Below are 27,658 nucleotides of genomic sequence, written 5' to 3'. Positions count from 1 at the left end.
TCAGTAGTTTGAATCGTAACAGAGATAAAAAATAGCCCTCTGAACGTGTTAGTGCAGTAATATCACCATTAAACGACACTCTGTTACCTAGACAACATTAAGCGAATGCTTCCGACTCGACTATCATACCTTTTATCGCGTAGAGCAACAAGGAAAAAGCTTCTTGCGCCAAAAGCATTCTCTTGGTTTGATTTGATCATTTACGTGGAAAACAAAAACAACAACGTTTCTAATATTTTTTTTTCGGCTATCGGGGAAATGGGTACCCTCCATTTGCTATTGTTTATGCTTTTAGTGTTTTTTTCTTTCGCACAATCAGATATACAGTAATCGGATAGAACTTAGACATCAGTCTTGTCATCTGGTCGTAATGGAAATAATTTTGATCTTTCGCGAAATTTATCAAAAATAGGTAAAATTCAAAACTCCTGTCTCATATAAAATAGCAGTATCCAATAATCTAATCTTTTATTTAGAAAAAAAAGGCAATAAGCTGGAAAGCATTACTCAGGAAGATTTCCATGAGAACTTCTTTAAAAAAGGTAGGTTACTCACATAAAAAAAAAAGAAAGAAATTTGTTATTTACTTGTTTTTCCTTTCTATTGCGTCAAATAATTTGCCAATTAAATAAAGTAGACAATGTGAGTTTTTCCGCCTCTAACAACGCGAAAACTTGACTTTCCATATACAAGCTCGGTTTACTCTCATTTCGTCAACAAGCCTGTTCGTCCACAACAAGCTCGGCTCGGCGTCGTTTCGTCCGCATTAGTTTTTTATTTTATTTACAAAACTCATAGGATAAGTGTTTCATATAAAAAAAATTGTATCAGTTGTTCCGATACTTGAGATATGTGAAGGGCTTATTCGGAATTTTTAGGTAGTTCGACAAGAAAGCCTTTGCCAATTGGCATTGTCCCATCAATGCTTCACAAACCAATCCGGAATCAATTACGTGTATATCTTATGTAGGGGTTTGTGATGTTTAGAGGGAATAATATGCGAAATTTGTGCGCCTGAATCTAGTCAGGAAATGCATTCTTGTTAAAAAACAACAACGGCAACAGTGTACCGACGCATGTCTAATAAATCCCTAATCTTAGGTCCAGTGATTAATTCCGTGAATGTTACATCAGGATTTGTGATTAATTTGCGGAAAAAATGCGAAAATTTTATGTCTGATTCGAGTATTAAATACCTAATGCAGATTCAGATGCAGTTGGAACAAAAAGAAATAAATGGATTTAAAAAAGTCAAGTAGTGTAGACAAGGGGTGGGAGTAAAAAGTACAATAACATCAATAAAATAACTTTATTTTAGAAAAATATATACGCGTTAGTAAAGCAAATCGTGCCTAGCCCGCAGATTCCCCCTTCCTGTTGTTATTGGTTGATTGATAAAGTAGGTGCACAGCCCCCAGCGCTTAGTATAGAATTTCGCGCGGACCATGGAAGTTCATACAATACAAGGACGGTTAACCACGTGATTAACTTCCGCGATCACATTGTCCCTCGTGGGATGTTCCCCGCTTTGTCACGCATGGCATATAAAAAATAAATAAATAGCGTACTCCCGTATACCCTATTTATCACGGAAAGTCGCATACTACGTATGCACCTATTTGTCCGGAAAACTCCCGCACACCTGTATACACCTAATCATCACGGAATAATGCCTTATACACCTATTTATCACGGAATAATGCCTTATACACCTATTTATCACGGAATAATGCCTTATACACCTATTTATCACGGAATAATGCCTTATACACCTATTTATCAAGGAATAATGCCTTATACACCTATTTATCAAGGAATAATGCCTTATACACCTATTTATCAAGGAATAATGCCTTACACACCTATTTATCAAGGAATAATGCCTTACACACCTATTTATCACGGAATAATGCCTTACACACCTATTTATCACGGAATAATGCCTTATACACCTATTTATCACGGAATAATGCCTTATACACCTATTTATCACGGAATAATGCCTTATACACCTATTTATCACGGAATAATGCCTTATACACCTATTTATCACGGAATAATGCCTTATACACCTATTTATCACGGAATAATGCCTTATACACCTATTTATCACGGAATAATGCCTTATACACCTATTTATCACGGAATAATGCCTTATACACCTATTTATCACGGAATAATGCCTTATACACCTATTTATCACGGAATAATGCCTTATACACCTATTTATCACGGAATAATGCCTTATACACCTATTTATCACGGAATAATGCCTTATACACCTATTTATCACGGAATAATGCCTTATACACCTATTTATCACGGAATAATGCCTTATACACCTATTTATCACGGAATAATGCCTTATACACCTATTTATCACGGAATAATGCCTTATACACCTATTTATCACGGAATAATGCCTTATACACCTATTTATCACGGAATAATGCCTTATACACCTATTTATCACGGAATAATGCCTTATACACCTATTTATCACGGAATAATGCCTTATACACCTATTTATCACGGAATAATGCCTTATACACCTATTTATCACGGAATAATGCCTTATACACCTATTTATCACGGAATAATGCCTTATACACCTATTTATCACGGAATAATGCCTTATACACCTAGTTATCACGGAATAATGCCTTATACACCTATTTATCACGGAATAATGCCTTATACACCTATTTATCACGGAATAATGCCTTATACACCTATTTATCACGGAATAATGCCTGACACACCTAGTTATCACGGAAAGATCCCGTACTCCCGTATATGCTTATTTCAAATGGGATTGCACTGTAGAATCAATGTGTGAAAACCCGCTGTGGTTTATGGGTAATGCATAAACAAGCATAATCCTGATCTCCTGATCCTGATCACGTGAATATTCACAGACACATAAACACAAATGTTACAGCTTTCAAGACCTGTATATTTTTTTTATTTACGCAGATTTATCTATTTAATACCCATAAGGCACTGCGGGTTATGACACATGGATTCTTCGAACATTGCTTGATGTATAAATCCCGTGCATGAAAATAAATTTTGTGCACACAGTAAATAAATCAAGCCAAAGCCAAAAGCAATTTCGATTAAACTTTAGAAAAAGAATTATGGGGGGTCCAATAAAATTACCATAATTGCACGCTAACTGGAGAGAATTGCAATTATATAGGGGCTTTCTAGTTATTTCTTTTTCACGCCAGAAAGAGCTTTGGAACACCAGAAAAAGAGCACGAGAAAGCATGCCATCTTACAGAGTGTGCTGGATGGCACGTGACATAGAGAGCTGTCAGGTCTAACAAGCGTCTGTAAGTAAAGTGTTCACAGACCTTTTGAATCTAGCCAAAAGAAGGTATAGATAAGCTTTCAAATTTTGAAAAGGGAATTGAATTTGATCGAAATCTAAGTTTTCTACAGAGCTTTCAAAATTTTCTTGGCCACGCGAAAGGAGATTGAATCGAGTGAATTATTCCAGGTTTTGGCGGGAAAATCTAAAACAACGTATTTACAACGTATTTTATTTTTTATAACACAAAACATTGGCGAAATGCTCCAAACACTTTCCAGAATATGAGTGATAGCTCTTTAACAATCTCTTGAACTTTATAGTTCTCGTAGTTTGTCGTACGGCTTTACTTTTTGCCATGTTTTCTTCTGGCAGTTTCAGAGGTCCTCACTCAATGAAGTCTAGCTTTGAATGGCGACGACTTGCTCGAGAGCTTGCAAAAAAGGGGGCGGAGGTATCCCTTTTATAGCGCGCGTTCGTGTTTAAATAAAAACTACCAGGTTGAGATATCAAGATACCACACAACCATCTTCAGCAATAACTAATAACTAAGAAGACATGTAGTATAGCGCGCGCTGATATTTTCTCATGTAATTTGAATAAATACAAAAAGCCTAAATAGTCGTGTTCGTGAACCAGAAGAATGTAATTTGGTTGACATCTCGATCTACGTCACGACTGACTGGACCCGAGCCTTCCAGTTCACGGCCTTTTTTCCGACTGTTGACCAAAATACCTTATCCAGATTTGAGTCATTTGCGCGAACGCGCGTTTTATAGGGTCCGTACGAATTACATACCATTTGGGCCATGGAAATATAAAGAATCGACCAAATCTATCAACACTGAAAGGTTATATGGACTCTAGAGAGCATAAGATAAGAGAGGGACACTTTGGTATTACCCGCGCGCCATGTCGATTCCGAATCTGGCTATTTTACATCTTGTTGTTTGCCGCATCATTTACATCTTGTTGTTTGCCGCTGTTTTTTGACATGAAACCGAAAAAAAAACCTATTTGCACAAATAAAATCGAAAATTTAATTCTAGCATTAAGGATATAGGCAGTTGCGGTATATTAAGGGGATGTAGTACTTCGAGGATTGCAAGATTTCGAAAACGTTTTAAAAAAAGAGATACTTCACTCACGAGCGGAAAACCTCGTGCTTCAAACTTTCAAACACCGCTTCCGCTCTAACTTGCTGCTTCTTCGTGGTTTTTCGACATTCTTCCTAATGGTCAAACGAAATATGTAAGTTAGACATTAGATATAATATTGATTTTTGTGAATATTCCGGTGAATTGAGAAGAAATCCAAGAAAATACATTTCATAAAACTATCCATGTATCACTTGTAGCGAGGAAATGCATTTTTGTGATGATCAAGCTGAAGTATCTGAGCTTTTCTAATAGCGAGAAAATAACGAGAGAGATATTACTGTACTTCTTTGATGTTGTTTCTAGACATTTCTATAACTATTAAGTATAATCACAGCTATTTTATCGCTCGTCGGCGTTTTCTTTCTTCTTGACTTGACTTCGCTGCTCAGACAAACAAAACAGTCAAACTATTCAGGGATTTAGCTTTCTGTGAGCATATCTTGCTTACTTAAGTTAGATTTGTTTTCTTCTTCCGAGTTATTTTTTATGATCTCTTTTCATTCCTATCGAGTTGGCAAAACAACAATACGCAACCCGCGTGGGAGTAGGACAAAATAAAAGGAGCAAATCCTCACGCGCAGTGGTGGGGTGGTGGTTACTAAAAATAGCCAGATTCGGAATCGACATGGCGCGCGGGTAGTACCAAAATGTCCCTCTCTTATCTTATGCTCTCTTGATGGACTTTTAAAAAAATGCAATGTCCATGCCATTGCCGTGTTTCTTATCCACTTGTTCTAGGCGGGAATCCGCTACAATCGAAAACAGGAAATACACGCGATATTCCATTTATGCAGGGGATCATAAGTAGGGGCAATCAACTTCCCCGGTGTCACTGCGTTTCCCAGGATCAGGCTATTTTTAGACGCGCGGATAAGCCAATCAGATTCGACCTTTGCGTTGACGTTTTGCCTAAGGTCAACCGCACGCGCAGTCTCAGACAAAAAGCTATGTTCTCTCTTCGGTACTTTGACTTTTGTTGCTCTTTTCTTTAATATGAATCCAATCCTACCTACGACTTTGAATTCTAGCTTGCAATTCTTTTGGTAAACAAACAAACAAAACCCGACGGATGATGGATAAAACATATTCTTCCTAACTGCAATTTGCGCGTGCAGCCTCACGTCACTCGCGCGCGCGACTAACGTCAACGTAACTGATTGGCCCGTTCGTGCGCTAAAAAAAACCGCCAGATCCTCGGAAACGCCGTTACAGTTATATAATACAGTTGATTGCCCCTACTCATGAGCCCCTGATTTAAAGGTAATTCTCTTGAATTGCACTGCGCACCACTTCTGCGCATAGTGGCGCGCGCTGTTTGTTCGAATTTTCCAGTATTAAGTGTGCGCGCGCGCCGCAGATGTACAAGTAGTTAAATATATACGGGAAAATGATATACTGAAAGAAGAAAAAAAGTTGGGTTGTAGAAGTTTGTTTATTTATTAATTGCCATAAAATTTATTATTTTATTATTGCCATAAAATACCTCAAAATGGCGCTTTTTACCGTATGAATAGTGGCGAAAACAGTGTCTTTTAGTGCGATCTCTTTAATGTGATTTATTTTGAAAGTTAGCTATTACGGGTCATTGTTTGGGAGATCGGATTCATGTAGCTCGACAAGCAGAACTTAATTTTCTAAAGACTATAGGCACTCTTTTTGAAAACTAAAAGTTGGGCTTTTTCCTCGCGCGATCAGTAAACGCGTCAACTCTACGTCCCTCTGTTGTGAAAACGAGGTCGGTACCCCCATTTTCTTTTACATTTTTTAAAAGCCCTTAACTTTAATATTGTTTATGCCAAGTCTGGGTTGTAGAACATTTTAAGGGAATTACCTTAATTAAGTACTTAAAATAATTGACTGGACGTAAAATAATGCATAGGTTTGTATATATAAGTAAATGACGACGCGCACAGTAGACATTCTTTTGCTCAGCGATTGAGATATCATATTTACGAGCAACGATTGCCTTCGGAGAGGTCGACGTTGAAGGGTAACGCGTAACAGCTTTTTGTCGGCACCCTATATTTCCAAGATTACTGCCGGTCGTCAAATAGAATAAAAATTCATTTGTATTTTATTGCTCATGTAATGTTTAAAAGAGGCTTAATTGGAAAATGAAAAGATTTATGAATAGATATTTTACAATGCAATGGCAGCCGTGCGGCAAAGATAAGCGCAGGGTGCGCGCGCCCTTGCCCCAAAAACATTCTTCTCAATATCTGCGCACACGACAAAAAGATCGCACAAGATATAGTCATCCGGCCTTGTCTTCCTTTAAATCCGCTTTTACCAGGATGAAATAAAAAAGACACCACATTGGCAACATTGTGCTATTTTATCTTTCAAATAAATAATTGTAAAAGCCTCTTCTCACTTTTACGAGACAATAAAATGCGTGAAAGCAGATCTAGTTTAAATTCTTTAAGGAAATAAGAAATAAAGAGCAGGTTTCGTTTCGGTTGAGCTTAAACGCTTAAAAAATCGGAAACACGACAAAAAGCGAACGGAAGTTGGAATGCTCTATAAAAAAAAGGAAGACTTGGTTTTGAGGGACGTAAGAATTCTCTACATTCCATAATGCTGGCTCGCAGTCGCTCCTCATCCTACGAGATTTCATTTTTCTTGACGCATCATGAATCATAAAATTGCACGAATAGTTTTAAAGTAATTCTTTCTTCAATAGGGACCTAAAGCCCCGTGCAAAGTGCGCCAGCACCTGCCATCATTGCTGGCGAATTTTCGCTTGACTGACAAAGGATATTCCAAAATGGGAAATGGAATTTCTGACATTTCCTTTGTCGTGGTCAGTCGAGAAAGAATTCGCCAGAGCAATGCTGGCAGGTGCTGGCGCAGTTTGCACGGGGCTTTAAGCAACGACAACGGCAACGCGGACGCCGACGGCAGAAAACAATGGAATTTTGATTCAAAATTCGAAAGATGCGCGTGAAAATGCATTCTGTCTGATACATTTCAGCCGTTTTCCGTAAAACCACGACATGAAAACTCCAAGTTTCACGGTCAATGGAGGATGCGGACGTTTGCACTATAAACACCACTAACTACGTTCGCTGCTGTAGAAATAATGTCCTTAGTTTACTTAGTATGTCTCTGACTATAATGTTTTGCTTATTTCATTGCAATTAAATTATTATTGATCGCCACGCGCGAAAACATCTTTTTCGATCGCCTTGTCCTAGCCGTCGTCGTCGTCGAAGGTCCCTACTGTTGCAGGGTTTTTCCTTTAAATATTGAGCAGCGAAGCGAGAAGACTAGCGAATTTCATAAGGAATCTATACCGATTAACGGGAAGATGTAAAACTTCCCAGGCGAGAACTTTTCTTGTAAGGATTTGTGGATTGAAATGACGTTAAAAACATAGTCTTCCGGAGACTCACCAAAGCAATCAAAGAGAATTCAATAAAACATGCTTACCAGCCTTCGACAAACGGCTCCGGATATCGTTTTGTTTTCTTTCCTATCTTATCATTCCTTTTTTTTTTCGATTGCTTTTGTTTAATCTTTGATTTTGTGCATTTGGGCAGTAAACCGTAATGTTTACTAAGATTTTTATAAGGACAACCTCTAACAAAGTTAACATAGATAATTCGATAATATAAAATGCAAACAAAAAACAAGTTTTTTTGTAATTTTTCAAAAAGGAAAACAGTTAAGCCAGCGTTTCCATTTGTAAACTTTAATTTCAAAGTCCAGGGATAAAATATTACTGTGCTCAAACAATTATGTCGCGTAAATAAGACGAGAGCAGACTTCGGGGTTGGAATTTCCAGATTGATTTAAAGTTCGATTTTGTTAAATTCCGGGTGAAGTACCGAACGTTCGATTGACTTCATTTGGAAGTTGAGTTCTGTTATTGTGTTCATTTGCCGACCCCTCCACTTACAAGCCGGTAACTAAAACTTTAAAGGCGCTTTGTCGGTCAAGCTCCACCCTTTTGGAACAATTTAGAAAATCAATTTTCTATCAATAAAACATATTTGGCGAATACAGGGGTGTAATAATAAGCGGTGTTAGGGGTCGACCATTTAAATTTTAAAGGTGCAGGGACTTTTTTGTTTTTAGCTGATTTTTCTCATGAAGCGGGCCTTTTTTCTTTTGGCTAAACGACGCAGCGGCCAATATTCGTGCATTTCCTTTTTTTTTATAAAGAGTATTCGAGCAAGACTTCCGCCTATTTTGGCTCTGTATAAAATTTGAGCGACGTCTTACCTACATAGAAGGAAAACGTTTTTTGAGGTCTTTCCAAATTGACCAAAGAAGCCAAAATGGTACGGAGCCTCCGCTTCGCGATGTTGCTACCTTGATAATGAGAAGGAATAAAAGTTTTCAATAATAGATTTTATAATGATTGCATTCCTTGTATTCAAGGGATCGCGTTCGAAAGTTTTAAAATGTTCTCGACATGTTCGAAAATTCGAGAGAGCCATTTGCTATACCCTCAATGTCATTATTTCCCGTTCTTTAAAAAGCCCTTGTATATCCCACGTTTATATTTGTTCTAATTTAGTAGCAACAGCTTTTCAAAGCAACGGCTTTTCTAAATCGGCCGATGAAAATGGATGTTTTTCGCAATTGGGATTTTTCTATGGAGACAAAATATGGGCTGACAGAAGCTGTTTAAGGTAGTACCTGTGACATATTTTTTTACTCGACTGTAACGAAGCTCACAAAGCCACCTAAATTACAAATTCGGTGAAAGGGGAAGAGGTTCTGGAATTGATAAATTTTGGATATCATCTTCGGGTCCTCGACCAAAGTTAACAAGTCATTGTCTGATGACGGGTTCTATGATAAAGAAAATCAAACGAACCACGATAACGAAGGGCATTTTTTTTCTCCCCTATCCATCATGCTGTCTATAATCCGCTCAGACTATTGGAATCGCGAGCTAATTTACACTTTAAATAGTTCATTTTCGTTTGAAACCTAAGCCCCGCGTGAAAGCCCATCTGACAGATTTTTCCCTTGAAAGTTGTATACAGTCAGAAAACACCCAGGTCAAATAGGCACCCAAAATAAATTGCCGTGCTAACTGGTGTTACGCCCATACAATAGCCGATATCAACGCTAATAAACACCTTATTTTTTATAACAGGGAATCTGTAGTTTATACGCATGAACCGCAAGCAGGAATAGTTCAAAAAAGAGATAACACTTACCGACGCTCTTATCTATTTCGAAGTGTTGTGAGAATCCTTACACCTTGTTTTGGGAATCTGTACAGGACCCGAAATGATCCCAGGACCCGAAACGATCCCAGGACCCGAAATGATCCCCAAAAGTACCCCAACTGATCCTCGGACCCGAACCGATACCGAGGAGTCCCCGAAATCAACCCCAAGGAATTGCGGTAATGGACAAAGGGAAAGCAGAAGAAATACTTGCAATTCTGAAGCATAATAAAGGGTTAACAGCGACTCGATTTCTAAACAACGTGACTTAAAAATATTAAATTCCAACACAATACTTCTATTTATTACATTGCCCGGCGTTAAACCCATAAACAGAGTCCAGAACAAATACACAACTTTAAATTGCTACTGAGAGGAATACAGCATAAACATAGCACAGCTTTGCTCAGATCAACCAAACTTTTGACCTTCCATCACACTCTTGACATTTTGCTGTTCCGACACATGACTCTGACACTATAATGAGAGTCTCATTTCCGGTAAACATCACACCCCTAAAAATTAATATTCATTTGACAACCAAACATGTGTTTCACCACGAAATCCTTGTCCACAAGAGCGAATATTTACCGACACATTTTAGGCAGCCGGTTTGGCCGAGAAGATGGAATGACAAAAGCACACTGAGCAATACACTCGAACAACCCTTCTACTACCGATGCAAAATATTAAGAGGATGTGGCTTTTGTAAAAAGCAATATTATATGAGTTTTGAATTTCCTGATGTAGTCGTGCGTACACCCCGGCATGATATCATGATATGATAGGTCTTTCATTCACCGAAAACAAACATGCTAAAAAATAACTTTAAAACATTTCGCTTCCTATGAAAAGCAGGATGTCCTATCTGTAAAGACTTTCTTTTATGGCTTGTTATGTAAAAATGATTTATCCACGCCGGGTTCTTCAAATTACTATCACGGGAATTGTTAATTTCTGACTCAACCACTGTATTTCCCCCGCAGTCGTATATTAAAATCTTAATACTATAGTTTTAGTTAATGTAAATTTCCTTTTAATAACACAAACAAAGCTAAATGTTTCATATGTTTTTAAAACTGAAAGTCAATCCTTACACATTCCTTTAGTTGTCCATTACTGTAATTCCTTGGGGTTCATTTCGGGGACTCTTGGGGATCGTTTCGGGTCCCGGGATCAGTTGGGGAACTTTTGGGGATCGTTTCGGGTCCTGGGATCGTTTCGGGTCCTGGGATCATTTCGGGTCCTGTACAAATCGGCAAAGAAAACAAAGAAAAAAAGGTCAAAACAAGATCTGTTTCATTTCCGGTCTAGTTTTGATATACCTTATATCGTCCTTGCTTCTTATTTTTACTTGCGCGTATGCACAGTGGGCGCCAGACTGATAACAAATCGGTGAAGAATTTTCTGAATTTATGTCTACTTTGCATTCAGATTGAAGCCTGTTTTTAATGGTCATCTATTAGACATTGGCTACATTATTAAATTGTTTCCTCCATATGACTAGACTGATCGTCTCCTTGGTGGAGGTGTAACAACGCGGAAAAGAAAAGAGCGATTCACTGACGCATCACAGCTAATGCTCATCTAAAGCTTATTGTAAGAAGACCACAGAGACCATCACGTTTTTCCTTTGGTAAGTAATGTATGAGTATTTGCCGTATATGAGTAGTGTTGAGCAAGTACTAAGCTTTTGAACTTTCAACAATACAGAACCGTTTAAAAGTACGGCGGGCACAAAAAAATACAAAACTATAGTGTACGTAGGGGATCACACGTAGGGCTTCAAGACATAAATAGAATTGTTAATCCTCGTTGAAAAATTACCAAAGAAGATAGTAAAAGTAATTCGAGTTAACGTGGTGACGATACGGGCTGTCAGTAAGTAAATATACTTTTATGCCCTTTTCTTCAGAGGTGACACACCGTCTGATCCGAACCAGCTGAAATAATCTATCTAAAGAAGACAGTAGTCTTAAAAAAGCCGTGCGCAATAAAATTGGACGTACATCGTGAAGTCTCAATGGAGTACCTAAACCGGAGATGGGATTTTTCGAGGAAAACGAATAGTTTCAAGGCTGAAAATGTGGTAAACAACCACACTAAAAACTTCATTGCAATAACCGTCTGTACTTGTATTTCAAAGCGCAATCAACGATTTGCTTTTATTTTCTGGCAATTAAAAAAGATAAATAAGATACGATTCAACATTGATAGATTACAAAAAAAAAGTTTTCGTTTCATTTACGTAAGGGGTCATTATCTTAAGACGAGTACCCCAAAAATTGTGGGCTTAATTTTCCCAAACCCAAGAAAAGCGTCAAAGAACAGTTAGGTTCATAACTAAAATTGGAGGTATCAGTTAACCTCATTATTATGCAAAATGGCGGCCATAGCCGCGGCGAGAGAACCACGCAGAAAACGTTCTTCTGTCGGCCGAATAATACTCCTACCTATGATTTATTGCGTTTACTGCATGCTAGAGGAACCCGGACGCCATGTTGTAAAAGAGAATCAGCGCGATCGTGGCGAGAAAATATTTACTTCAAGATTAACGGCCAACGTCACTCAAAATTTCGCCCTTATGTGCCCAATCGATCTGAGAAAGTTGTGATTTTCGTTAGGTCCGGACGGTGTCAGCAAAAAAGGAAATACATCGACAGAATCTACAATAGTTTTTCATCATTTTGATGCTTTGAACAAGCGAATACCTCGTGGGTACCCCATGGGTACCCCGCCACTTAGTTTTTGTTTACATTTTCGCAAGTTACATGCTGTATCATGGAACCTCACGTCCAGTACCTGATAGCGTGTTTGAGGTAACTCGCATACATCAAAGTCGCAGAAGAAAGGTAGCGGACTAAAACAAGCAAGAAGCAGAGTTGTTGTTAACCTTTTTTTGTCTTGTCTTTTCGTTTTGGTTGGGGTGCTAAAGTAGCAGTTGCGAATAAAGATAATCGATGAAATTGAAAGGGACTGGCCTAGTGAGCACATGAGTAGGAGCTTATTTATCTTGGATATTTTTTATGCTCATGAGATACATGACAAGTGGAATTTTCTACAGTATTCTACAATAAATCATTGTATACCTATCTTATACCATGCTAGATGGCAACTTATTTTACGTAAATCCAAATGATACAAAGTTTGAGTGGACACTGCCAAATAAAGAAAGCAATTTCTGCCGTATTCTCTTTGGATTGGTATAAAAATACATGCCTACATTTAAAGACTTCTGCATGGAAATGAATCAGAAGTTTAATGCTTATACAAACCCGTTATCTTTTCTTTTATAAAGATGAAATGTTCATGTAAACTAAGTTGCACTCTTTAGTCAAGAAGAGAGTTCATGTGGGTGTAATTGACAATTGATCATTCAGTTATATTTTTTTTGTAATTTTCAAAACATTGTCAGGATAAAATGGGATGCCTAAATTAATATAAAAAATTTTTAATGTTTGAAAATGATTCTGTTTTTTATTTCTCTATACCTCATTTCTAACGAACACACCCATACAGAGACAGATCCAGGGGTGGGAATGGGGGTTATTTTCTTCTGAAGACATCATATAAGTTAACTGTCACCAATTTTTTTCATATGTTTGCTTAATGCTTTGGAGTATTTGGAAAGGGGTTGTTGGGTTGGTTTTCTGGAGATGATGGTGGCTAGTTTTAATTTCTGGTGCACACTTACTAATCACAGGATCACATAATTCCCCGCTTGAATACGTTGAATAAGTAATTTGGTGGCACAAAATAAAAACAATGCAATCTCAGCATAATCACATTCAAAATCATGATCATTTCTGCTGCTTTACCACACTTTTAGGCCAAAATAATGCAGAATTGTTTCTAGTGTGCAGAAGTCTTGTAAAATTTAACAATATTCATGAATTTCGATTAGTTGACATGACAAATGAAATTTCACCAGGAGGGGAAGTTATACCAGGGAAGTGTAAGGTTATACACTTATACACACTTGTTATACACAAGGAGGGTTGAACAACAATTTAGTGAAGTACTAAAAACAATTATTTATTGCTTAGCACCTTGGATTTCTTTTAAAAGTTCCTTTTTATGCTAGAATACATGGGTTGTGTCCAAAACACCCTCCTAATTCTAAATACTGTCACATTTGAAAATCTATACACAACGCCCTGATGATAAAGAATTAAATTATGAAAACTACATTTTGGGTGGACTGAGAAAGATAAGCTTTTGAAGCAAAAAAGATTCTAGTGCCCAGTGGAGTACAATGACTGTAGTCGGTCACACAAGTGAACTTGCACCCAAAATCGGTTGTTCAAGTTTAAGCCCCCTCTCTCTCGCGCTTATTTTTTTATAAGTACTTTTATTGTTTGATAAATTCAGTGTACGCCGTTGCATTTTGTTCACACGTGAAACTATTGAGAAAATTAAGTAAAATCTATGTAAAATCTCCGGCTTTATAGTAGACCCCTGGTATGAAGTTACTGCCTTGAAGAACAGTTTAAAATAACTTAAATACCTCGTTATTTAGATAGAAAAAGAGGGGCAAAGTTAAAAGTTATCTATTTAATTTTGTATCAAGTACTTAAAACTTTTACATAAGTAGTGTTTTAGTTGCTGTACTTAGCTTGTTACAACGCATTAGGATCGAGTCGACGGTGCTTCCCGGGTCTGTGTTCAGCGTTTAGTGAACTATAAGTGCGTGTTTTTCGATATTGAATGTGGCATTTTATTTTCAGGGTGTCAAACAGCTTCAAAGAAACGGTTAGGCTGTATATTCGTACTCCCCTTCGCGCCGCCTTTTTTTTTTTTCAAGTGATAGCTGGCATTTTCTTTGGCTTGCTGTGATTGGATAATTTCTTTATTTACAAAATGCCTCCAATTTTAGTTATGACCCTAACTGAAAAACACAATAGTAATGTGCAAAAAAATGACTAATAGTGCGTGGCGGGCTTCGGCTTCTTAGCTAGGAGAATTTCGTGGCGTTTTCTGTGGCATTTCATTGTCGTGGTTGGCCAGTGATGAACTTTATGTCAATCAGATAGAACGTCTTTTCGAGCCTTATTGCTTAATCCACAAAACTGTCAAGGTGGCCACGGTAGCGCGCGTCGTATCATATAGCACGTCTCTCGCATCCTTATTGGTTTACTTCACGAAACTGTCATGGTGGCCACGGTAGCGGGTCGTACTTTGATAACTGATTTAAACTTATTACATTTATTAGAAACGACAAGGGTTATCATCATGACCATGCAAAGCACCAACGCAACGACAAGCGTTAAGAACGGTTCCATCAGGGTGACATTCCTCTATATCATGATCGTCTACTTGGTATTCGGCATCATCGGTAACCTTGTGGTCATCAGGGTATTCTCACGATCATTCCTTCGACGCCGATCGATGGTTCCATTCTACACCAACATAAGCGCATCCTGCCTAATGCTCACCCTTCTTAGCTACACCGTCCCGCTAATAAGCATGAACGCTACCCAGAAAACCCTAGGGGAAGTGCCATTGTTCTGTTACTGGTCAGCGTTGTTTGAAACTTTAGGATGTGTGGTCATTAGTCTGACATGCGGACTAATGATGATCAGCTATTACTTGAACTTTTTCCTGGATGTCCGGAAGCCCAAGCGAATGATGATCACGCGCGTGGGGCTTGCAGCTGTATGGCTGGTTAGCGCATGCGTGGCGATTGGACCGCTGGTTGGCTGGAGTTCGTATGTGGAATCATCACACCAATTGACGTGCCACATGGATTGGACTCGGAAAAGCACGCCATCATTCGCCTACTCGGTCAATCTCATATGCGCATTGATTTACCTCCCTGGCATAATTTGCATCTCGATCTTCGCATATACTCGAAGGTACGGAATTTAATATGAAAAAGATCATTTGATGTTAGTTTTTTAATGCCTGTAGCTTTACCCTGCTAGTAAATTTTCTTTCTATTTGTTTGTATCAGTGCTGCGTCTCTCAGAACGCGAAAGAACAGAGAAGCCACACGGATAAGTGAACTGATAGAAACAAACAGGAAGAAAGCTCTGTAGAAAGCAGGGTAGTAGCTTTGGAGAACAATATAAATGAGGAAAATTGTTTTGGTTGATCAACATTCCTTAAATTCGTACTCTCGCGACTGTACATCTCTTGCAGGCGCATTAATACTATGACAGACTTGAACCAGGCCAGGGCCCTCCGGTCCAAACACCGAATGATGCCTGTGCTGTGCCTCGGCTTCTTTATCTGCATCATTCCTTACTCGACACTGGCACTCGCGTCTACTGTTATTGCCGAGGTCTTTATGTCACCGGGAAGCGTCTTGATGCTGGAGCTTATTTCTAAGATTCACGTCGTCTTCCCGCCAGTGATCCACCATGTACTTTGCTCTAGTTATAGGTATGGCTTGACCATGTTGTTCTCAAATGAACAGGTAAATGTAAATACGAACAGCATGACCAATAGCGATAGGCAAAGGACTGGGCCTGTAAGCCTCACCAAGCGTGCCAATAGGGCTGTCGCTCCCGCCGGGATGGCTAGCCAGAACGCGAGGCAACCCTAGGGAGACCCTACACGTCATAAGAGCTGTAGCAGGACACAAATACGAGGGATTGGGGCAACACCCTTCTTTTTTTTTTTTTTTGGCCTGCAGCAGCCTTTCATGCCAACATGCCTTTCAATGCCTTCACAAAAAAGTGAGATCTCCTAGTGAGGACATAATCTGTACTGCGTATAAACTGGACTATATGGTCCAGAGTCGTAGCCAGGATTTTGATCAGGGTTTCGCCATTAAGCAGGCCATTTTCTCCTGCAAATTTCAAACGCAGTCATCCACACCCCTCTGACAACGGGCCTGTGGTCCTGACAAAAATACGCTTCACATAAATAAGATGAAAGGAAGACTGGTCGATTTCGCGTTGGCTTTGCCTAGAGAAAATCTTAACAATAACTTTAACATCTAATTACGTTGTATAGCTTTTTGTGAGTGTCAAGTGTGATAGTCGTTGTATAGATAGCATAGCTGTTACAGTTTATACGACTATCGATAAGTGCTAATAGGTTATGTGACAAGCAATCATAAGACATTGACACTCTAAAGGCTTTGTAAAGCAGGCTATAGGAACATTTTCAATGTGATAATCGTAGTAGATACAAGCTCTGTTATAGCTTATACGACATTCGATAAGTGCTAATTGGTAATGTGACAGGTGTACGAGTTCGCCTCTTTACTATGGAGTCACAGATGGAAAGCGAACCTTCTAATGCCTATTTACTACGTGGACCTTTGAAGAGATGTATGACTCCGCCAATAGACAGCTCTTTAACACAATAAAAGTGTTTAGTCTCAAGGTTAACACAATAAAAAGTATGGATCAACAAGTTGTCTCCGTTGGATATTAACCTACTTACCCCTAAACAGGCCTGTGCCGGCCCTGAGAAGTATCCACAAGCCAAATTGCAAAATAAACACATCAAGTTCAAGATACTAGGCATTAGTTTAAGGGAAAATCTTAAACGTATGCATCCAACTAAGGGGATAGCAACTACTCTTCAGCCAAATAATAAAGATACAAGGAAAAGCAAAAGAATTATTCCTATCAACAAAACGCTCAACATACCATATGCAGGGGAAAGGGATAAGCAAAACACAACTCAAGACAAAATAGATACCTTTATTTTGATCCTCCAGGACAATTTTCTGGAACCCATGACACATCTTGCAGCCATTACCAATTGCAAAGCATAGTATGGGATATCAATTGAGTAATTCGGCATGGTATGACAAGTCGACACGCCTCTTCTCACAATTAGAAAGCAATCCGCAAAGCAAAAACCAATCAATTCCAGGTCAAGCAGATCTAGAATTCAGCTAAAAAATAGCCAGGCGTCAATGAGATACCCCTATTTAGTCTTTTCAGACTATTCAGGAGGATCCATGTCTGGACTCATTGAATAGTCATCTAAACTAAAAAGAAGGCATCGCAATAGCTTCCTTAAATCAGCCGAAGAATGGATACTTTCAGTCGTGCTTGGTATTTTTCTAAGATGTCAAATTGGCGGCTGACATATCCTTTAATTAAGATCCATGGGTTTCTGGATAAGGGCTATTCAGTATATAAAGTTTATTTTGTGGTTTGTGAGCTTTTTTAATCTGTAATAAGCACAGTGATACTTGTAAGGTTAGTATAAGGGCCGTAGTAATATTTTAAAATAGTGAATTTAGTAAACGATTTACACTAAACGTACAGTATTCCCTGATGAAGATGACAATGTTATGGGACATAATATCTGACAGATAATATACAAATATAAATAATACATAGAATAAAAAGAAAATGATAGGTAAAATGATGGTAGAGTAACAGTTGTATAACTTCGGACCGGAGGAAAGGCGCGTGTTCTGATTATATTTGATCATGTACACTTTGCGTGTATGCGACTTTCCGTGCATGACATAATTAACGTTTTCCATGAATCTATCTTTCTATGCTTTCCCTCAATTTGCAGATCTACAAGGATATGCTTCCTCTACCTTACTTTCACAGTTGCAATTTCATCTAAACCGACTTAAGTGACGTATACTTTCGAAAACTATAAAGCCCTGGAAAATAGTGTAAGGTGGTCAACCCAGTTACGAACTCGGGGGGGGGGGGGGGGGGTGAGCCCACTTTGGCTTATAATAAGATGTCTCATCAGTAATCCTAGTGCAAGAGCTAGGCACCATCCACTTTAAACAGGGGTCTCACAGTTGACTCCAGTGAAGTTTGGCAAGCACTGACATGTCCCAGTAAAACAGCAGCCACCAGTAGCGCTGCAGTTGGTGCAAGAAGGTAGTTCCTCAACTTTGACCCCAAACTGTAACTCGATGTCACTGGCATAGTTGAACCAGATGTCATCTGCTACTAAATGAGGGTTATTCTCCATAAAACCAGGGATGTCCTCAATATCTGAACCAGTGGCAATTTCTTGTGTAAGGGAGTTGTCAAGCTGAGAGAATGTCAGCTTGCGGGAGAATAGCACTCTTAAAGAGTTGTAGTTTATGTTTTTCTTTTTCTGTTTGTTTTCTGCAAATACAGCATACTTATTTGGCTCAACCTTAAGGGGTGTACCTTGGAAGTTTTTCTGTGGGAACAGCAAAAGGGGGTACTGCTCTGTGGGGTATGGAGTACCAACGGCAGGTCCTAAATAAAAAAGATATATCCTTGTAATAAGGTAAAAGATTAACAGATAATGCTACATGCGATAGTAGTATTAAATGCATTTCAGCTAAAGGTATTGTATACATCTTTCTAAAGAAATATAAGCTGTCATGTTTTATCAGGCCACTTCAAAGCAATAGAAGACTTTTTAATTTTTTTTTAACAACTACGGTATATCAAATACACATCCACAAGTTCAATTATGCGAAACATGATTTTGAATCTGATGAAATCATTCTTTCCACAGAAAAATGGCCTCAGAAAAAAAAAAACTTTGCTTGTCCATCTACTACTCAACTGTGTTTTAACTGAGTGCTATAAACAATATTCATTGTAAGCGTCTTAGGACATTACTTTGTTGAATTATCCAAAATCATGACCACAACTTATCAAAAACATACTTGTTTCACATTGACTTCCAGAATAACCATTCGCACATTGACAGGTTCCATCAATCCCACAGGTTCCAAAATAGCACACCCCACTACATGGCAAGGGCTGGCAGTTTGATTGACAGGCATCAGCTTGGAGAGAAAACTCCATTTGCCAATGTTCCCAGGAAGTGTAGTAGATTCCTTGAGATCCACCAATAATGGGGTTATCAAACAGCCATATGTGAATATTCGAGATGTTTTGGACATTCTGCATGCTTCTCTTGTAGGTCTTTCCACAAAAATAAGCTGAAAATATATATATATATATATATATATATAATGTAAAATAAAGTGTGATATCAAGTCACATACCCAAAAACCAAGGGGGTAAATTACCCTGTCTCCTAGGATAAAAACAAAAGAAATAAAGAAAATGAGGGGAAATGGCTAAACAAAATTAAATTATCCACCTCCAGTTTGCCAAGATTTTGGCAGAACCGCTGGATAGCAAGAAAGTAAACAAAAGTGATAATTACCTCTGAATGTAACATTTGTGTATGGGAGAAACAGCATTGACCTAAATACAAACTGTCTGACACGGTTATCAACAGTTCTTCCAAACACACGAAACTCTCCATGACCAAGACGATGATAATAGCCATTCACTGTGTCATTGTTGTAGTTCAGATCAGAGAACAATATGACAGGGAATTCAGCAGTGGGCTGTGGAGGAGCTAAAATACAATAGAAAAATGTGAAGATAGGCAATTATCAGCCAGATGTGATTGCTACAAGATCCACATACAGTTTACTTCATGGTTACTAGAAAAAATAATCTTTATGCTGCCTTGTGCCTTAGCTGTTACAATAGAAATTGTAGTGTAAAAGCAGTTTCAATTGACTTTTACATTCAAGTTTAATGATCACTAAATTTAAAAGGTGTAAAGGATTTGTTGAGGAGAAATTGGTACTCATAGTTACACACACCCCTATTTAAACATCAAAGTCAGCTGAATGTGTTTTTCCCATACCAGAGGGATGATAAACTAATTGAATAAACTCTGAATTAAAAATCTGAATTAATGACATGTGAAGCTGGAAGTGTAACTTTCCAAACACAAAATGAAATGCATGTATTATTGAAAATACAGTCGAAGGGCTCTGAGCAACCGCTCTCGTAAGCGACCAGCCCCGATAACGACCATGATCACAAATCACTGATTGACATGTCACACAAACTCTGTAATTCTAAGCTCTCGTAAGCGACCAACTTAAAAGTGCGACCAGCTCCGTTAACAACACAATTTCAAAACACCAATTGAGATTCTCTTTTAATTTTTAGCTCTCGTAAGCGACCACAATGATTTTTGGCTTTACAACATCAGTCAATGCCTGATAAACATCATATCCAATGCATGCTGAAATCACATATAAATCCGTAATGTTGTAATGTTTCACAAAAGCTGCCTTTCCAGTAGGCAACCATTAAATAATTTCATAATTTCAATTTTCTAACTTCAATTTCAACTATGGGATTGACATTTCTTTGTCTCCAGAAAATGTGTAAATGCAAGGAATCTCTAGTTCATTGCCAGCTCCACGATTTATCCTTTTTCCAGTTACAATAGCCATCCACTTGTTTGTTGGACGCTTTATAAATCGGCTAACAAAAGACGCCATGCAATGTCGTAGACGACAAGCTTAAGTAGACGAGAAGCTTAAGTCGTCGATATAAACGAGCAAAACGAGCTCTTTGAGTAGAATTAATTGCTACTAAATCAAACAACTCACTCTTATGACAAGTCAAATACCTAGTTTTAAAATCAAGCAATAAACCAAAATATTAAAGCGTTGTTATTATCACGATAACTTTTAGATTCCATTTTAATTAAGCTCCCGTAAGCGACCAACACCTATTGTTCAAGTTTTTGGTGCCCAGTGGTCGCTTATGAGAGCAAGCTCTCGTAAGAGACCAGCTTCGTTAACGACCACAATTCTCAGTTCCCAAGGTGGTCGCTTACCAGAGCTTCAAGTGTACAATCATCCCCAAATAGGACTCACTATAGCTTGCAAAAACATCACGGCGGTTTCGATGGGATCCATCCTCTTTGAAATCATAAAACAAATATGACTCAAATGCCTAAATGGGAGACAAATGAAAAAAAAAATGAAATACTATCAACATTGGTGCCTTGTGGGGTGCCTTGTGTGTTTAATATTATTTCTATGGATCTTGAGGAGGAATGATCTAGCTTTGAGAGTTGCATGAGGATGACGCTTCATGCTTCACCCCATATCCACAATTTTGCTCTGGGAAAAAAAGGTTTATTAGAAACTATTGTAGAAACAAGAACAATAACAAACAACATTGAACATATTAGTTAAAGATCAGGAACAAATTGAATGGCAGCCATAAAGTCATTGTATCGTTCATACATTATGGCAAAGGGGAAGAGAGGAGTGGAGTGGGGGAGGGGAGGGGAAGGGTCATTGTATCATTCATACATTCTGGGGGAGGGGAGGGAGTGCTGATCAAATGGGGTCCCTTATTTCATAATCAATGTACTTTAAGGGGTACTAATTCAAACAGGTTAAAAGCTTGGCAATAAAACAAGAATTTATGGTAAGTGCATAACATTTACTATGATCAATAAAGAATACCAACTACACCATACAAACAAAACCTTATCACTACAATAACGTTCCCGTCTTGGCCGCATGGATGGGACGATCGACTGTAAATTGCTGCTTATATAATCCATCGGTATTTGCTGCAACTTATTAAGTTAAATGACAAACTTATAAAAGTACAGCTGTTAATCATATGGGTACGTAAGTATATAGTTTTATAAACTTTACTACCTTCCTGCTATCGCCGGGTTATTTGCCATTAGTCTGAAGAAGGAGACAGTACTTTTAAACCAAAAACTCACCGACACACGAAGAACTTGAACAATATGCCACAATAAAGCCACATAAACGAACCATTTCCCCGATGAGAACCAGCCCATTTTCAAGATAATGGTTAGAGAGCGAATGTGTATTATTTCGATGACAACGAAGGAATGACAACAATATGCAAACTTTAAGCCGGACCGCTAAGTGACTAGTGACTGGACTCTAGTCATAGTTTCCAGTTCCCCGCGGCCAAGTGAACGAGCTTAAAGTTCTTACAACCTTTCACTTATATCAATCTAGCCAAAACAAAGCATAGATAAACTTTCAAATTCTGAAAAAGGAATTGAATTTGATTGACATTTGAATTGTCTACAGATCTTTGAAAATTGTCCTGGCCGAAAGGAGATTGAATCGAGTGAATAATTCCAAGTTTTGGCGGGAAAATCTGCGGCGTTTATTTAAGGACATTCTCTATTTCGGTTGTCAAAGAAAAGTCTCCAAACCACACCGTTTTAAGTCACCCATCTTTGATATGTGGTTCCTGTTTCAGTTTCAGTTTCTGTTTAATCTTTGTTTATCGAGGGTGACATATTTAACCGAATATACAGTTTTCTAACATATGGCCCTCGGTTAGTAAGCACTGTCACTGGGGGTGGTCACTGCCAGAGGGTTTATCTCGTCCCCAGTGGTTCTTTTACGTCCCTTCGGTTCAGGTTAGTGTAGTGCAGCTTGAAGAGACGGGACCTCCGGTTTAGTGTCCTTATCCGAGAAGACTGGAAACACGGGAGAATAACTTCAACTCACTTGTGACACATTCGAATCAAGGCAGGAACCCGAAAAAAAAACCCTTGTTTGAGCCAGGATTCGAACCTTGGCCACAGCGGTGAGAGGCCGTTTAAAGACAAACGATGACGACGTTTAGCGTCTCGCTTGGTAGAGCATGGGTGACGCTTGGACTCATACAGGACTCTGATCCCAGTGGGCGATCTGAGAAACGCACCAGCTTCCCCCCCCCCCCCCCCCCCTCCCCTTCTAGGACATCGTTATCAGTATCATAGACGCAAAGAAAGCAACATTCTTCACGACATCGCCGTATCGCTATCTCTTATTGCTCAGTATCTGCCTGTTAGCTTAGGATCTAAACAAGATTCTAGAAGAACCCTCTTGTCGGGACGTGAATCAAACTTATCTCCCTGAACCATATGTCATACACTCGACCCTAGCTCTTGTTAGGAGAACATAAACCACAGATACAAAACAACTAGCTTAAAAGTGTTGAAGCGCATTTAAACGGAGTATTAAAGGTGCTAAGCGCTGTTGAATAGAGGGTAATTATCGATTTAGCAGTGCCGTGGTATTCCCCGTGGAGCTCGCATACGGTTCGTCTAGCGCTGGCTATACTACCATATTTGATAGATGATTTGATAGCGGGCGGTTGATTCAAGGAAGGTTATCGCGTAGCGCGGTCGACATACAGGCGACGCCGTTTCTTGTTTATTTAAAATTTATTTTATTCTCAGGGATATCAATCCTTAGCTGATATCCTTCTGAAGCACCTCTTCTTATACCACTTTTTTTTTTGTTCGCAAAAGTTCCCAAGCGGAAAATTGCTTCCATGTGTGAGAATCATATAGAAGAGCACAAAATACCTACACCGAAATCTAACGAGGTAAGCATCAAATGACAAATTAAACTACGTTTCTGTAAAATGAAGAATAGCTATAAGAGCTCATTGATTCAAACGGATTTTTTGATACCTGCTCGATGTGTGCGCCATCTTAATCTAATTATTGAATCTAATATGCACTTCGCGTGATTATACATCACATTTAGGTGGCCCAAACTTTAGTGCGAGTGCTCCGCTAATTATTGCTCTAAAACTATTGACTTGTTAAACCCAGGTTAAATCGGGGTCAACAGTTTTAGAAATCATGTTTATAATTTGGTCAGGGGAGAAGTGAGAAAATGAACAACAAAAAAATAGGATATAGATGAAACTTCTCTAAAACTTAGGAAGGGGCATTCTGAAGTCAGGCATGCAAACTGTTTTTACGGGAAAGGAATCCTTGCTATAGAAAAGAGATCAATGTATGTAGTGGAACACTCTTATTTTTATACAACGTCTGATTTTTAATGGAGGCTGGTCGTTCTTATTTTTGAAGCATTTAAGCTGAAAATGGTTGGATGTTCTTACAATTTTATATTATTTTGTATTATTTAGGAAGAGAAGTACACAAATTGTCAATTGTAATGATATTTGAGGTTGTGATTATGGACACAATCTGCATTGTAGAACGCATCAGACTACCAAGAACCGTGGATGCTCTTTGAAATTTCCGGCTGGACTTTCGTATAGAAAAGAAGAGTGTATTATGCTCCGCATCTGGAACCCCTATGAGTACATTATGGGCCACCCCTGATAACAACCGAGATCAATTAACCTAAATTACATGCATACTACTCGTCAGCCAAGCTATATTAAGAGGGTCAGTACTAATATCCTAGAGTTAAAACCACACAGCATGCTCATTGAAAACAGGCTTACGCATGACGAGAGAATTTAAAGCGAATCTCTCATCTGAATGATATTAACAACTGCAATACGGATTAGGCCGCACACCCTGTCCTTGTTCTTAATACGCGCCACCGTTTTGCAATGACAATTCTACATTTTATTCCTGCCTAGGAGAGAAACTCGGCAAGAAAAGCGATCGACTCTATTGTTGTTTGGTATTTGTCCAAGGTTTCATCAGTACACCGAGCAGTCTTTTTATCTCCCCATCTACCCTCTTGAGTTTTCCTCTATCTCGCATTAATTAACGTCCTTATCATTTATTTGCACGCTTTGGAGAGTATCCCGATGTCATTGGTATTGCCGAAACTCTCGTAGATATTGCGAATCAGTATATAGTGCGCGGACGCGGAGTGAATCACAGTAGCTACCCTACCCTCGTCTTCACAATGAATTCCAACATGGGAGGCCATACGATCCCACTTCGCCACCAGCCTGAGGAGATATTCCTAAAACCTCGCAAGCGAGCGAGCTACGATCAACCGTCTGCGAACGCCATACGTGAGCGCATCAGAGCGCAGAACCTGAAGAAAGCGTACATGGAGCTGCAAAAAACTTTACCCAACGTTCCACCGGATACCAAGCTTCCTCGGTTGAACATTCTGTTGCTTGCTATAGACTACATATCGCATCTTACTTGTGTGTTATCAAGACAGGATGCTGAAATTCCATGTAACGATGCAATACTCAAGCACGATATGATCCAGCCGTTTATAAAGGTGCGTTATATGACGACGGGTGCCACCTTTCTAGACCTGAGCTTTAAGGCGTGGGTTAGAGTTCATGTATTTTCTTTTTTTTATAATTCTGACAAGAAAAAAACATCCTTTTTTTATCACAGCCCTTTTCACACTTTTAAACAAATCAAAATCTACCAAAACGCACAGTTTTTTTCTACACGGCCGTCTCTGTTAAAACTAATCAAGAAATTCTAATCTACTCCACTCTTTATGCTTACGCCAGGCGTTGGAGGCCCACCTCTCAACAAATTTCTTTGCGGTTGGGTATAAGAATTGTTCTTCTGATTACGTTTTGTTCACAAGGTAAAAAAGCATCATTTGTGGGTCGTTTTCAATGGTAGCAGCTCATTCGAATTAGAAAGTTTTGCTTTTTATAAACCACTCAAAGATTTGTTTAAACACCAGTCATCAACCCCTCAAGTAACACACGCTTCTTTCTTCATGTCAGGGTTAAAACACTAAAAGAACACAACAGTTATTCAATGAATGGTAAAAACAACACTCTTATCATCAGGAGCATCTCTATGTACTGTGAGATGAAGACTTGCATTCCTCTTGAAGTACCTTGAGGATTGTTGCCGCGATCGGTACAGCTGATAAATCGATGGCAAACCATTCATCAAGTATTAGTGGGTTATTATTGGAACATTATGGATTTTCTTCAGATATAATCAAAACAAGCCACAATAAACACTGAAAGACAGATTCTATATCACTAACAAAATCCTTACGTATGTCCTTTTTTTTTATACTGATGAGAGTGGTTAGCTAGCGATGGGCGTGGCCAGTAGTGGAGGGGGGTATGGAGGTTGGGGAGGGCAGCTGCTATCTTTTGTGTGGAGTTAGGTCATACACTAGTTCACACTGAAACGAGTAATGACTTCGTGACTGGAGGGACACTGGATGATAGAAAACACTGTCAGTCAGTAAGAAAACATGTGCTCGAGGATCTTGCGCTTTCTTTCTTACGCGATAAGTCATACACCTAGACGCTAGGTGGGATCGCTGGAACGCCCACAAAGACAACTGGGTCTTTGAGCATGGAGATAACGTAAGTGGACATATTTTTATGTTAACAACTCCTTTTTTTTTTAGAAATGGCCCGCACGTTCCCAGCTTTTCACAGACATTCAGCAAGAGCCACTTCCAAGCTGTATGTTTGAGGGGTCTGAAAACATGGTTAGGCCACGAATCTGTACGGCTGTTTAACTATAATTTTAGACGTATTACCTTAAAGGAAACATGGAGATAGATTGGTACTACATAGGTGCGATCTACAGCATCAAAAGGTTTATATACAACAGTCGAAGTTAACTAATTCATTATAAAGAAAATATTACTCAACATATCATGTAAATTATATCTGTTTTCGTTCTTGATGTGTATTCTAAGTAGTATTCAATTCCATACAGACTATATAGAGCCAGCCAGAATAAACAAATGGATCACCCTTGAAGACATCAACTCTTGAGTACATGGACGTCACTGAATTCTTCTTTAATAGCAACACACCTATTCCAAAGAGACACAAGCGTGAAAAAAACCCTGATATTTTTCAATGTACGAGCTAGTTGTGCGTGAAGTAACCGATTAAGACAGGCCTGATATCCTGGTTATTGCCTCCTCATTAAATGCTCGGTTCCTTTGTGTTGTACAGCTCACAAGAAAACGGTGCTGGGGCCGAAATCTTCAGATTTGCCTTAAAGCTTTAGCTACCATACGGCGTGATTCAGCGAATGTCTGGATGCGGTCTATTTTTTCTCATTTCCCTGATCTGGACGATGTGCGATTCTCGGCCATCTGCTCGAGATTTTTACTTTTATATATATTTATATAATTTTTAGTTTTTATTAGTTATACAAATTCAATATTTCTTGCGCACCCTTTTTTGCTCACCCCCGTTCTCCGTTGTTCGGCCAACTCCATATTTCTTGCTCCCCTTTTCTTTGATAATAAGATAAAGAAACTCCCGAGAGCAATGAAGAATTCTAGGATAAAGTGAAGTACCGAGCACAGGCTCACTGTTCTAACCCGGGTACACGCAAAATACACACACAAATGCTTGTTCACCCTTGCTCCTGGGAGCAAGTGTACAAAATAAAAAAGGCAACCCCGTTCCTAGTCAAGGCATAGTTTAACGTAATTGAACGTTCGCGCGCGCCATAAGATTCCCGAATAACCCCGAATGGGAGCAGGCTTTAAAGTGGCTTTAAATTAACGATGG

General features: G+C 38.8%; 3 protein-coding genes across 7 annotated transcripts; 2 read left to right on the top strand and 1 right to left on the bottom strand.

The window, feature by feature from the left end:
- The first annotated feature begins 256 nt into the window (after positions 1-256).
- On the top strand, positions 257-17,030 carry LOC5506576 (rhodopsin, G0-coupled). 3 transcript variants are annotated; one of them, XM_032374976.2, is made up of 4 exons: positions 257-542; positions 11,173-11,301; positions 14,878-15,520; positions 15,807-17,030. In XM_032374976.2, the coding sequence occupies exons 3-4, from the start codon at positions 14,898-14,900 to the stop codon at positions 16,210-16,212; spliced, it is 1,029 nt and encodes a 342-aa protein (XP_032230867.1). In that variant the 5' UTR covers positions 257-542; positions 11,173-11,301; positions 14,878-14,897; the 3' UTR covers positions 16,213-17,030. The 3 variants fall into 3 exon arrangements, with proteins under 3 accessions (XP_032230867.1, XP_048582453.1, XP_032230866.1); XM_032374975.2 differs by lacking the exon at positions 257-542 and adding an exon at positions 10,937-11,060; XM_048726496.1 differs by lacking the exon at positions 257-542 and having other exon boundaries at positions 10,928-11,301.
- Positions 17,031-17,776: 746 nt separating this feature from the next.
- LOC5506577 lies at positions 17,777-22,335 on the bottom strand. 2 transcript variants are annotated; one of them, XM_048726495.1, is made up of 5 exons: positions 22,158-22,335; positions 21,286-21,364; positions 19,761-19,958; positions 19,252-19,425; positions 17,777-18,832 (listed from the first exon to the last, which is right to left on the bottom strand). In XM_048726495.1, the coding sequence occupies exons 1-5, from the start codon at positions 22,233-22,235 to the stop codon at positions 18,381-18,383; spliced, it is 981 nt and encodes a 326-aa protein (XP_048582452.1). In that variant the 5' UTR covers positions 22,236-22,335; the 3' UTR covers positions 17,777-18,380. The 2 variants fall into 2 exon arrangements, with proteins under 2 accessions (XP_048582452.1, XP_001627284.1); XM_001627234.3 differs by having other exon boundaries at positions 19,252-19,530; positions 22,158-22,334.
- Positions 22,336-23,554: 1,219 nt separating this feature from the next.
- Positions 23,555-26,890, top strand: LOC5506578 (transcription factor 24). 2 transcript variants are annotated; one of them, XM_032374977.2, is made up of 3 exons: positions 23,555-23,791; positions 24,416-25,413; positions 26,530-26,890. In XM_032374977.2, exons 2-3 carry the CDS (start codon positions 25,084-25,086, stop codon positions 26,641-26,643), a joined length of 444 nt encoding a protein of 147 aa, XP_032230868.1. In that variant the 5' UTR covers positions 23,555-23,791; positions 24,416-25,083; the 3' UTR covers positions 26,644-26,890. The 2 variants fall into 2 exon arrangements, with proteins under 2 accessions (XP_032230868.1, XP_048582450.1); XM_048726493.1 differs by lacking the exon at positions 23,555-23,791 and having other exon boundaries at positions 24,320-25,413.
- Positions 26,891-27,658: the final 768 nt, after the last annotated feature.

The sequence above is a fragment of the Nematostella vectensis genome, chromosome 4, assembly GCF_932526225.1.
Source record: "Nematostella vectensis chromosome 4, jaNemVect1.1, whole genome shotgun sequence".
Taxonomy (NCBI): Eukaryota; Metazoa; Cnidaria; class Anthozoa; order Actiniaria; family Edwardsiidae; genus Nematostella; species Nematostella vectensis.
Note: the sequence above shows the minus strand (reverse complement) of the source record. Positions and strands in the feature narration are given on the sequence as shown.

Coding starts and splice junctions, on each gene's coding strand:
- LOC5506576 (XM_032374976.2), top strand. CDS start 14,898: ATGACCATGCAAAGCACCAACGCAACGACAAGCGTTAAGAACGGTTCC. Junction 15,521..15,806: donor ATCTTCGCATATACTCGAAG/GTACGGAATTTA, acceptor CATCTCTTGCAG/GCGCATTAATACTATGACAG.
- LOC5506577 (XM_001627234.3), bottom strand. CDS start 22,235: ATGGGCTGGTTCTCATCGGGGAAATGGTTCGTTTATGTGGCTTTATTG. Junction 21,365..22,157: donor TTCAAGTTCTTCGTGTGTCG/GTGAGTTTTTGG, acceptor TCTCCCATTTAG/GCATTTGAGTCATATTTGTT. Junction 19,531..19,760: donor CACAAATGTTACATTCAGAG/GTAATTATCACT, acceptor ATATATTTTCAG/CTTATTTTTGTGGAAAGACC.
- LOC5506578 (XM_032374977.2), top strand. CDS start 25,084: ATGAATTCCAACATGGGAGGCCATACGATCCCACTTCGCCACCAGCCT. Junction 25,414..26,529: donor TGATCCAGCCGTTTATAAAG/GTGCGTTATATG, acceptor TTTTTTTTTTAG/AAATGGCCCGCACGTTCCCA.